Source organism: Juglans microcarpa x Juglans regia, chromosome 8S (assembly GCF_004785595.1).
Source record: "Juglans microcarpa x Juglans regia isolate MS1-56 chromosome 8S, Jm3101_v1.0, whole genome shotgun sequence".
NCBI lineage: Eukaryota > Viridiplantae > Streptophyta > Magnoliopsida > Fagales > Juglandaceae > Juglans > Juglans microcarpa x Juglans regia.
The window spans coordinates 5331512-5343966 of NC_054609.1; the positions used below are offsets into that span (position 1 = coordinate 5331512).

A 12455-nucleotide genomic window follows, 5' to 3' on the forward strand; every position below is an offset into this window, starting at 1 on the left:
TTTACAACAAAAGCACATACTTCAATTAACTACAGTTGATATCGTAAAAACCTTTACAAGACTGGCTAATCCTGCACCCATTTAACAATTAAAATGCCCAAACATAGATGGTCCACAGAATAACTTACGAAACTGTACAAATACTCAATGGCCCCAACTACTTCATCATCTCAACTATCTACTCTCCCCAGCTGTGAATCAGGCTGATTCATTATCAACTGCTGGAGCATTGAAGTAAGCAGTTATTGCCTTCAACTTTCCATTTAAATGATTCTTCTCAACCTGAGACCATGGACAACAGCTTTAGCAAAAAAGTTACTAAAACCGAATGAAGAATATGGCACTTGCCTCGTTTGTTTTCGCAGATGAAATGAGATGAGTTAAGATAAAAGTTGAAAATTAAATAAAATATTGTTAGAATATATTTTTTTAATATTATTATTGTTTTAGAATTTGAAAAAATTGAATTGTTTATTTTCTTCTGTAAGGAAATTTGGGAAGGTTGTAATGATTAGATGAAATGAAATGAGATGAGATGTGTTTTGAAAACAAACGTGTTAATGTTTATAGCATGAGAAAGACATAATTCTTGAACTGAGAATATTAACAAACCAAACAACGAACACAAAGCCAAAATTTAATAGCATCCAATCTCTCAGAAAGAGTGGGGCCAGACTGTTAAAAGATGCCACAGTAAATTCTTTCATGATTTTACTGCACAATTGCTACTCAAACATTCATTGTCATCACAAGAGCTGAAGGAAAATGAGTTTCAACTTTTAAATTTATCATCAGGTTAATGAAAATTCGGCCCAATGATCATTATTTACACTAGCTGACGTCTACAATAGGAGGAAAGATTGCACTAGAGTCTACGATAAACTTACAAGAGAAAAGCGTACTGACTAATCTAAGTTGAGAGAAGTACCTCTACTGCCCATGGAGGATGAGCTGATAAACACAGCTCTGCTAATTGGTTGATATCAACATTTCTTGGGAGAAACATAACAAGCCTGGAAGCAATTTTCTTTGCAGTGTTAAAGAGAAAATATCTGCATGAGTACATATTAGAGCAGCATGAAGTTAACATCAGCCTTCATGTTAGTGTAATTCCAACTAAAAAAAAAAAACAAAAAACTCACCCATCATGTGGCTTTAGCATTGTCTTGATATCATATGTCTCCACTTTAGCATAATCAGGTCCCCCCAAGGAGGTGATAGAAAAACTGTGTCCGCCTGAAGTACCAAGTCATGAGTGCTGAAAACAATTAGAATATTGAAACCATCTCAATCATATGCATCCATTATAAAGCATACAAGTAGATGTTTTGCATTTCAGAAGAGTATGACAAGTCCATTCCGATACCAATTGGTGTTATTAAAAGTTCATCACAAAAAACAGCAGAACTGCTTGAAACTTAATAACTTGTAACATTATTATCTTAAAGGATGCTCCTCAACGTCCTCTAAATTCAACCATTCCTTAGGCGCTAGTTCTTCACTTTTAAACTCCATTCCATCTTATATGAAACCGTACAATTACATTTTTTTTTTTTTGGGTGACGAAGCCATTCCATAAACCACAGTAATGATAATCTAACTTCAAAACCACTCCTACCCAATGATATATAATAACCATAGAACTGTCCTTGAGTATAAAAAATGGTATCCTAACTTATACCGTTATTTTCTCCAAATTAAAATTTATGGTAAAAAATAATGGAGAGAATAAACCAATCAAAACTCAGTATTTCAGCAATATAATATGTACACCATATTCTGGGGGATGAATCCTACAAATACAAGGGCATTTGGCTTCATATTTCGTCACTATTATATGTACAACATATTCTATTTACTCATTTTCACTATTTTCACCAGATTTCTCAAACATATAACCGTTCTTAGTAATTAATACATTGCACTTTGTATTTTCATTAGCAAAAACAGTTTCTCCTTTTTTCATTTTGTATTTGTACTGTTTTTATTTTTAAGCTGTTTAGGCCATTGAATAAAAGTAAAATTTACGAAATGATAAGCATTTCTGTCATGAAAGTTTTGATCTTTTTCTTTTAATATTTTATATTTGCAAGGTATAAAAATTTAAATGATAAAAAAAATTTCAATCTCATGAGATAAAAAGAGCAAGATTTAAATTGTAAAGCGTTCATGAATGAAGTTTGGGTTAAATTTAGTGGGGTTTGGTTCCTCTTACAGTTTGGCAATTTAAATTGCTACCTCGGCCAAAAAATTAACACCAACCATGTGGAGAATAAATATTTTAGTATATTAAATCAAAGAGAACATCTGCACTATGTCTCTCTTAGTTCCTTCAGAATGATTTTGTCATTTCCTTGTAATGCCTCAAAATTGTGACTATTCCGTGACAGTTCATGCGGTTTTCATTTAAAAGTTAAGGGGCACCACATACTCTTGATCAATTCGGAGAAAACACTCCCCATAGGGCAAAACTGATAACATCATTAACATGGGGGGTCAGGAGGGCAATCCCCCATGCAACTTCCACAAAGAACATCAGACACTGTTAAAGGTCGGAAAATTACATTTTGATTTGCATGTTCAGTTAAGATCAGAGTGTCAAAATTGATGAAAAATAGCACATGTAGCAATCTTTTTTTTTATTTTTTATTAGCACCAGGTGTCTGAGAACAAAGTCCTGACTAATCCAGGAGTGCACAGGCCCTAGGCAAGGAGTTTCTTGCAAGCGCACCTCGAGTAATTCAAGGGTAAGTTCCCTAGACCTGGAGGGAGCATACCACCAAGACCATGGTCATTACCACTTAAGCCAACCCCTAGGGGTTAGCATATGTAGTAATTTTAATGGTCAGATCTTAACCAAGCATGCAAATTTCCATATTTTAGTACTTCAGAGTGTCAATTGCCAGCTTTGGTAGTTAGTTTGGGGTGCAAATTGAAAAATGGTGGTAGTTCACAGGTGCAAAATAGTATATCCCCTAAATGTTAATATATTAAAAGACAGCTTTAATACCTTTAACTTTGGTGCCAAACTGAAAAAGTCACCCTTTATGAAATCTATGTGGTCGTTAACTCCATAGATGGCAGCATTATGATGCGCATAATCAATCTTCTTTTCGTCAATATCAACTGCAGTTACATGTTTGCTCCTGAAAAATGATAAATAAGAGTAAGCATAAATAAATGTTTTTAAAATGCAAAGCAGAAGATAAGAAAATATGTGCCATGAATTTCCACCCTATCCCCGTTCATATAATGAATAAAACAAATAGGAAATATGAAACCTGAATCCATCCAAGGTAAATAGATAAATATCCACAGGTACTTGCAATCAGTAACCTGGGTAAAGATCAAACAGTATAGTTTCAAACTTCAACAGGAACCCCGGGTTAAAAAAATAAGTATAATAATCATTCCACATCTAAGAAAGACGTCATGTTTTATTTTTTTATTAATTTGTCAGCATCACTTCTATCCCCTTGAAACAATTCGTGGGCCCTTCAACCAGAGTAAATGAAGGCAACACAATTGCTGGTTCAGTGCTCTTCAATGGCTGTCTTCAATTGGAAGTGGAGTTTACATGCCCAGTTGTATGCTTTTAAAAAGAGTTAGGGTGGTGCAAACAAACTGCATTGGAGCGAATCCAAGCGAGGACTGTTTGAAGTTAAGTCATTTCATAATGCATTAGTCCCCTACAATAACATCTCCTTTCCATGGAGGACCATTGGAAGGAGTAAGGCTCCCTTGAGAGCAGCTTTCTTTGTCTGGATGGTTGTACTGGGACAGATCCTTAACCCAATTTGAGGAAATGACATTTTGTGGTTATTTAATGGTGTTATTATATGTGCAAGCAGAATGGGGAATCAGAGGATCATCTCATACTTCACTGCAAGGTAGCCAGCCCTTTGTGGCAAACAGTGCTTAGCCCATTTGGGCTAATATGATGCCAAAATGGTTTGGGGATCTGTCAGCATTTGGTGTTGGAAAGGGTGGTTTGAAAGTCTGCAAAAGCCGTTGCAGCAAGAAAATGAATGCAAATGATAGAATTGATATATTAGCGTGGAAGACCCAAGGCTTTATTCTTTGATTCACTTTACCATTGGATGGCAGCCCACCTATGTCTTCCTAACTTTAGTTTCCAGAATTCTTTTGGTCTCTTTTCCCTCTCTCATTAGGTGAGTTTGAACTTGAAGTATACTCCCTGTGTATCTTACCACTGCTAAAAATGTCAGGACTATCAACTTAACATTACCATTAGATGTACACATCTTTGAGGGTAATGAACATTATAATATTGATCTCACAGGTAGTGGAGCCTCCCCTGCTGTTCAGCTGCAGTTTTGAACCTAAATTTTAATTTTGTTGTTCACTAAGGTCAAAATCCAATCCGAATTAAGCAGGATGCAGGTACTGCAGCGGAAGTCGATTCAGATCTCAATTCAATCCTAAGTTTCGACTTATTTAGATATCAATTAAGGAAAATTTTTATTATCTTTGACATGTGATTAGGAAATTCGAGGGGAGGTCAAGATTGTTTGATGACAACACCAGATGGAGAATTCAATGGCAAATTTCATCATAAAAGATTCAAAAGTAAAAATTACACAATGGGGTCAGAATAATACTAACCTTAGAGCAAATTGTATAGCATTCCCGCCAACCCCAGTAAAACAGTCAACTATGATGCCGCTGCCACAACGGGATGCATGATGTCTAGCTATAGACTCTGGAGTGACAGAAAACCATCCCTCTTCATCCATTTTTATACCATTATCAAATTTAGAGAAGAGCAGGTATCTCTGCCACCAGTATTTGCTAATATTAGCAGAACATTTTCTGAGAATTCCTTCAAACTCAAGTTCTGCAGTATGCAAATGGTTTATCACAGTTTAACCAGTGTAATGACATTTCAGAGTATCAGAAACTATTGCAGGCAGTAACGGCACAACACAGTTCTGGGCAAAAAGAACAGGATACTAAACATAAAAAAGAAAAAAAAAAAAAAAAGCGTAAGCATACCTTCTATTTTCGTAGGTTTGGCGATGAGCAAGTGTCCAACCCATCTTTAATTAGTTTGACCAAAAAATCATCTACATTGTGATATGGAATTAACTCTTTATTTATTTTTAAAAAAAAAGGAAATATATTTTGCTTTCTGAAACTCTTTCTCGATCAGCTTTAAGTTTTTACACCTAAGATAGACTTGAATCTAGAGAAAGTTCTGTTTTTTTTCTCTCATTTCTAGAATAACTTGTTGCTGCAGTCCTTCAAGTTATAATGGATATCAGAGGATAATAAATTATCTTTATAGCCCTCATCAGTTCCATGCATCAGTTCACACTGTAAATCAAAAGACTTCAATTGTTGTGTAAAAAAAAACACATGTTCATATTAAATTTAGTTGTAATGGTAAAATTATAAATAATTTCTCTTTCTTGCTTCAAATATTAAAGTAGAGTGATCAAGATCATTAGAATCTACATGCTACATTCTGGTCAAGATGTCTGAGTTCTCTTTTCTTTTTCTTTTTTTTTCTTTTTTTTTTTTTTTTTTTTTTTTTGTCATTGAGATTAAAAGTATTAAGGTTAGAAGTAACACAAGCAACATTAGGTGGAATAACACAAAATCATGCCAGTCCAAGGGTGAATTTGACAAAAGAAAAGAACAATATGAAACAGATGATTCGCCCCTGCCTACAAGATTTCTGCATAAAGAAAAATTAAAATTTGAAAATTGACAAACAAATACAGGGAGCAAAGGGTGCCAGCTAGTTTGGTGAAGTATCATGGTCTCGTATAAAAGACAGAGTAAACATCTTTACCAGAAATGTTCTATTTAAGAAATGGGAGGGGGCTATCTTCCCTTCGTAGGTCATAGGACCAAGCAACCTCAACAGAACCATAGAGAGAGAGAGGGAGTGAAGTCACGAACCTTCATTGTCATTGGAGGATTTTCTCTGTCTTTGTGTTCTCCTCACTTTCTTTTTTTGTTTTTTCATAATATGGTCACAACGGGTATCTATCTTATCTGTTAATGTATCCACATTTCCAAAAGTTATATCACTACACTCGGAAGCTGCTTCAGTATGTGTCTTGGTCAACCTGCAATGAAGACAAGATGTCAGAGGCCCAAGTGGGCATCTTTTTAAATAAAGGCCGAACCAGACACAATCTTATTTTGATGATTTAACACAATAATAATACACTTTTATATTCTACCTGCTGGTATCTAGAACTTGAGAGACTTCATCATCTTCATAACTTGCATCGCAAGAGATGATTTTACTAGGTCTATCAAGGAGATCAACATAATCCAGTTCATTGGGTCTATCAGCATATGTCTGTTGCAACTCACCACTGCTGACCTCATCATTAACTGGTGGCTTGATTTTAATTCCTGAACTGCAACTAAAATTGGATAAAATCCAAGTTCAGGGTCATCTAAAATGGAACTTCATAAAAACATAAATATAAAAATGATCGAAGTAGGAAAACAGGCAGGCAGGTACATACAAACAAAGGGAAGACAGACTACCTGTTAGTCTCTGGTATCAAGCAAAATGTTCTTTCATTAGTGCAACTTATATTGATCTCAAAAATTGCATCTGCATGCTCAAAACTGCTCGCCGATGTTACAGCCACACCAGAAAGAGAGTTGTCTACACCAAGTTTGATCCCAACTGAGAGCTCATCAGGTGGCCAATTCCCAAGTTTATCATTATTCTTGCGTTCATGAGACGACTCAACTCTAGTTTGCAAATTATACACATGACTTGCGTCTTCAGCAGGGCTAACATCCAGTTTTGTTACCTCGGTAGTCACTTCATTCGACTCATTATTAACGTCACCATATGCCAAATATTCCAGGCCCTCAGGCGGGTACCATGTAGACGCATGTGTTTTGATATTGTAAAAATAGTTTCTATTGTAGAAAGTGTCCCGATACACCATCCAATACCCATGATCATCATTGCAGTTCAAGCTATCAGTTCCATCCTCCTCTAGCATTTTTGGAACAGGAGTACATGCAAATGAATCAGGAAGATATGGTTGCCCATTGCTGTTATTGTCTGAATTATCCACTTTTTCTTTATCATGGTAAGCAGCCGATAACCTTTCTATACATTCATAATCCAGTAATCTTCCATTATATTCTTTCTTATCATTGTCAAAGCTAGTATCTGTCAAATAGCTCCCCCTACAAAGTACCTTATCCAAGTTAATCAAATTAGCTGAATTTTTCATGTCATCCTTGAACAGTATAGAACTGGGTACAGAGCCACAATCCAAGCCATCATCGGGTAAAATGTTGGATATTCCCTCAAAAACTTGTTCCTTATCATTGTCACAAGTGATCCTAGTTGAACTTGCTGAATTATCTCCTTCATCAGCGGGCCAATGGGATATTTTGACATCCACTGCAACATCATAATTAGATGATTCACTTTGCCCCAGCATTGACATAGAACATAAAGAACTGCTCGTATTATCATGAAAAATAGTAGGAGATAAAATCTCCCCCTCACTCACTTTGCATATTTCAATTGCTCCATCCACAATATTTGTATGACTGTTTGACTGCTTCATGCGTGTACCCTTTCTTTTGCCTTTATCCATTCCCATCTTCTTTCACATTAAACAAAAAATAGGTTCATTATCACAAACAGGAATAATAGCAGCAAGAATTATAGAGAAAAGCGTGAAAGTGCAAAGTAAGAGTGATGAGGGTAGACTCCAACAACTCCTGGATTGACCACGAGCAAGTCCTTTTGCTTCATTTTGATACTCAAGAAGTTAGTGACATGGATATAGTAATATGATTAGGACTCTAAAAGCCGAAATAGCTTTTGTATTTTTTTGGTATAAAATATGAAATACAACTATCTTCGCTCTACCATTAGCCAAATCTTTATCGCCTCTTTGGCTAGAGGGCAAAGATGACATCGATTGTAATAGGCATTGACTACTAAAACATAGAAGGGAACCTACCTCTTTGTTTGTGTGGAAGGAAAGAGGAAGCCCTAATGCATTCATCTGTTCGGTGAGTTCCATTTCTTCAGGTAAAGGGCTATAATCTGAACAAGCAGCAAAAAAAATAAACAGGAAAAAGGAATTTAATTCAACATGAACATTTAGTACAGAAATAATTCAAAATTAAAAGAAAAAATGCGAGAGAGAGAGAGAGATACTTGCCTCTGGTTGAAGAAAGAATATTTGAGCCAGTATCATCCTTATCGTCTTCAGCTGATTTCTGCTAATTCAATGAAAAGCAATATAATTTAAATTATAAAAACGAAAAAAATACTATAAATTCAAAAGACGTGTGGTTCTAACTTCAAACCAGAAATTCCAAGTGCAGTAAAACACAATCGGAGATGGAATAAAAAAAAACAGATACTTACAGAGCGTCCGGAGAAGGATGAACATTGAGGTGTCTCGGCCGAACCATCGTCCCTGCAAAAACAAACAAACAAACAAAAATTGAACAAGAGTGTGAAATTCCACATCCGAAGTCTATTATAATTTTTAACATAAAACACAGAGAGAGAGAGAGAGAGAGAGAGAGAGAGAGAGAGACCAAAGGTAGACATGGGTGAGCTTGAAGAGAGAGCCGAGAGCTCTGATGGCAGGGCCTTGGGGTTGGGGTTGGGGTTCGACGACGCCCATTTGTTCTGGACTGAAAAATCTTGGAAACGGACTTGACTAGAGTTGATCAGATTACAGCGACACCTTTTATACCCTATGCATTCGCTCCTGTTTTGTTGCGACTGTGACCTTTAAAACACAACCATTCTCTTTGCTTTGCTAAAACGGCCAACCACAACGTTGTTGAGCTAAGTTATGTTTCCAGAAAAATTCGATCGATGCCGGGGGGTATCTACGAGACTCCCACATGGGATGAGTCAATAGGAAAAAGCTACTCTGGGCTACTTTTTTTTTTTTCCTTAATGTTTGAGTAAGTATCTTTTAGTAATATTATAATTTTTTTTCAAAAAATATATTTAAAAATATTAAAAAAATATATAAAAAAAATAAAAAATAAACTAGCGAGAGCCTCCAACAGTGGCTAACGAGAGCCACTAGTGGTGGCTGTAGAGCAACTCTAGTTAAAATACACAGCAGACATATTTTATCAAGTCATTCCAAATTTCCAATTTTCTCCTATTTTTTTAGTGAGTATTGCTGCTTCTACAAATGAATTATATAAAATAATTTTATAAATTGACGTTTCATCTAATTTTTTAAATTTATTTTATAATAAAAATAACTTTACAATCTAACAAAACATATCAAGCTCCATTTTTTAATTTTGCAAAACAACTAAGCAATTTAAAAAATAAAAGATTTACCATTTCAATTTTTATTTGGTCCATTAAAATTATAAATGAATTAGTCTATTCGATAGCATGTCCAACACTTATTTAATTAAACTCGATTCATGAGGAAAAAACTCACTTGTAAAAGTAAATGCTCGTTCCATTAGTAAATGACATATGTCTAATTAAATTTGACTCGACTTGACTCTACTAAAATTCGTTAAGATTTGCTCATTTCTACTTGACTCGACTTGTTACTTGACTTGATTAAAGTTCGTTCATACATCTATAAATAGATGTATATAAATACACTTATGTGTGTGTATATATATATATATATAGGGGTGTAAATTTAAATCGACAAATCGGAAAATCAGTCCGGACCGGTTCGTCCGGTTTTGAACCGGTTCGGTCCGGAACCAATTCCTATATTATGAAAACTGGCCGGATCCGATCCAGTTTCGGTTTCATAGTTTTTGGGACCGGACCGGACCGATTGAAAAAATATATATATAAATTAATTTTATATATTATATAAAATATTTATATATATAAATTAATTTTATATATTAAATTTTTATAGATAATATATATAATTATATATCATATATGAAATAATTTCATATTATAATTTATAAATTATAACATAAAATGTTAATCTTAAATATGAATATTTGTAATTTGTTTGATCATATGTTATTAATATCATTATATATAAGATAATGTTATTATAATTTATAAAATGAAAATTTAATCTTAAAAATGAAAATTTAATTGATCATATACTTTAAACATAATATATGTATATTAAATTATTAATAACATTTTATCATAAGAAGTAACATTTTATTATATATTTTTTACATTTTAAAAAATCTGAAAAATCGGACCGGATCGGACTAGAAACTAGTTAAACCGAAGGTACCGGTTTAAGAGGGTAACCGGGACGTAATCGGTTTTGAAAAATACAAAACCGGTATATACCGGTTCGGTTTTAGATTTTGTCCAAAATCGGACTGAACCGAACCGGTTATACCCTTATATATATAATATTTTTTAAAAATTAAAAAAAATTCTAAAAATATTATATTTAAATAATTTTTTAAATTTTCAATTCACTCTCACAAAACTTAATAAAAAAATATATTTTTGAAAAAAATTTATTGAAATATACCCATTACCTTCAGAAACTCAATTAAAAACACATGGCTCTTTTTTTTTTTAAAAAATCTTCATTAACCAAACATGGAAATAATTATTTTTGGTTTACCATTCTTTTCAGATTTTCTCATAATATTTTTTTAACTTCAATCCAAAGGTTTTCTTAATCTTAAAATTTTTCTATTATTAAAATTTGTAACATTTTCATTGAATCATTTTTGTTGAGATTTAAGTTCAAACTACAAATTAAAATAACAAAATAAAATAAAATAAATGATGCCATTTGACTTCTAACCGGTGTCGTTTAGATTAATCCTTGTGCAGACGAAGGACGCAGTGAAAAAGAGAAGAAGAGGGAGGAAATGGACGAAGGGATGATGGAAGAGGAGGCGATGGTGGTGGACGAGGGAGATGCGCAGCGCAGGACGGGGAGCACTGAGCACGAAATTCTGCAAGGGAGCAGGGCCGCGGTGGAGGAGATCGTGGCCAAGATGCTCTCCATCAAGACACAAGGCCACCCAAAATCTCTACTCAGGGAGCTCGTCACTCAGATGTTCCTTCACTTCATCACCCTCCGCCAGGTCCCTTCCTTTCTCCTTTCACTTTCTCTCTCGCTCGCTCGCTCGCTCGCTAGGGTTTTTGATTTATTATAATAAAAACTTTAAATTTAATTAAGTACACAGTGTCACCAGGATAAAATGTAATTTCTCTTGCCTATGTGTCAGTTGATATTTTTTATGAGTTCATAAATCGTTGCTGGTATGTGCGTGCGTGTGTGTGTCTTAAACAATCCTGAAACGAAAATGGTTCAAAGTGCACAGGAAATTCTTTTGTAGCTGTAGTTTTTGTGCTTCTTTTTTTTTATAGTTTAAATTTTATTTATGAATTAGAACTGATTTTGACGCTAGCATCTAATTTATTCATAATTAAAAAATGAAAAAATTGTTGAATTGTGGTTGTGAAAAATGATTGTTTACATTGTTCTCTCACAGGTGAACCGTTCCATCTTGCTAGAAGAAGATCATGCAAAAGCTGAGACAGAGCACGCGAAGGCACCGGTGGACTTCGCAACACTTCAGCTTCACAATTTGACGTATGAAAGAAACCGCTACGTTAAAGCAATCAAGGCTTGCAAAGATTTCGGGTCAAAATATCCTAATATTGAAATGGTATCCGAGGAAGATTTCATCCGTGATGCACCTGAAGACATTAAAGCCACGGCATTTTCCAATGACAGTGCGCACGATCTGATGATGAAAAGGCTCCATTTTGAGCTATTTCAGGTGTCTACACATTGTCTTTGGTCGCTGTTGCCAAGAATATGATATATTTTTGCATCGCAACAATATGCCATTTGGGTACTCAGTGATTGAGTTAGGAATCATTGAAAAGTTGGTATTTAATATTTGGAAGTGATTTTGACCATTGCATACAATATCTTTGTTAGGAATAAAAAAAATGGCCATAGTTTTACGAGAATATAGTTTTTTCTGTATTTTAGCATTTATATAGGTTTGTAGTACAGTGGTGTACCACAAAATCTATGCTATACATTATTATTATTATACTAATTTTTGAAGCTTTATGCTTGAACTCAGTTTTGCACTTTCTTGAAGGGCACTACATAGTGACTAGAAGCAGGAAGCCCATTAAGCATTGATCTTGTTTAAAGGATCATTTCTCTTTCTTCTTTTAGTGGATGTTAGGAAATTATATGAAGGAGCTTGAAGTGCAATCAAGTGGTCATAGTACGATGTGGGTCCCACTTGAATATCATCTTTGCCTGAAGGCTAGTTGGTACTAAAAGTGTGGCTCTCTATTGCTCGATTTACTTATTGAAAGACATGGGGCTTGATGGGATAGTAATGAGTCTTTGAAGTTTTTCACTTCAACTCTTTTCTGCACTTCCTTGATGTTGGCAACATTTATATGTGACTTCAAATGTTCACCTTGTGATGTCTTGTTCCCTTCTAAATGGCTT

The 12455-nt window shown here is 34.5% G+C and overlaps 2 protein-coding genes and 1 long non-coding RNA gene across 3 annotated transcripts in view; 2 read left to right on the forward strand and 1 right to left on the reverse strand.

Annotated features, from left to right (window-relative positions):
• On the reverse strand, positions 1 to 8846 carry LOC121244547. Its single transcript, XM_041142667.1, is given in 13 exon segments — positions 1 to 282; positions 929 to 1052; positions 1143 to 1206; positions 1209 to 1236; positions 3011 to 3146; positions 4627 to 4858; positions 5929 to 6098; positions 6216 to 6404; positions 6532 to 7622; positions 7986 to 8071; positions 8190 to 8247; positions 8399 to 8450; positions 8575 to 8846. Coding segments are annotated over 13 exon segments (2403 nt in total). The 5' UTR covers positions 8664 to 8846; the 3' UTR covers positions 1 to 198.
• The window catches only part of LOC121244552, a 16703-nt gene continuing 12772 nt past the window's right edge, over positions 8525 to 12455 (forward strand). Inside the window, exon 1 of the long non-coding RNA XR_005936451.1 lies at positions 8525 to 8579. This is a non-coding gene — a long non-coding RNA (uncharacterized LOC121244552). The remainder of the gene's footprint in view (positions 8580 to 12455) is intronic.
• The window catches only part of LOC121244548 (THO complex subunit 5B), a 6429-nt gene continuing 4762 nt past the window's right edge, over positions 10789 to 12455 (forward strand). The window contains exons 1-2 of the mRNA XM_041142668.1: positions 10789 to 11055; positions 11467 to 11757. Coding sequence (XP_040998602.1) covers positions 10837 to 11055; positions 11467 to 11757 — 510 coding nt within the window. The 5' untranslated portion in view covers positions 10789 to 10836. The remainder of the gene's footprint in view (positions 11056 to 11466; positions 11758 to 12455) is intronic.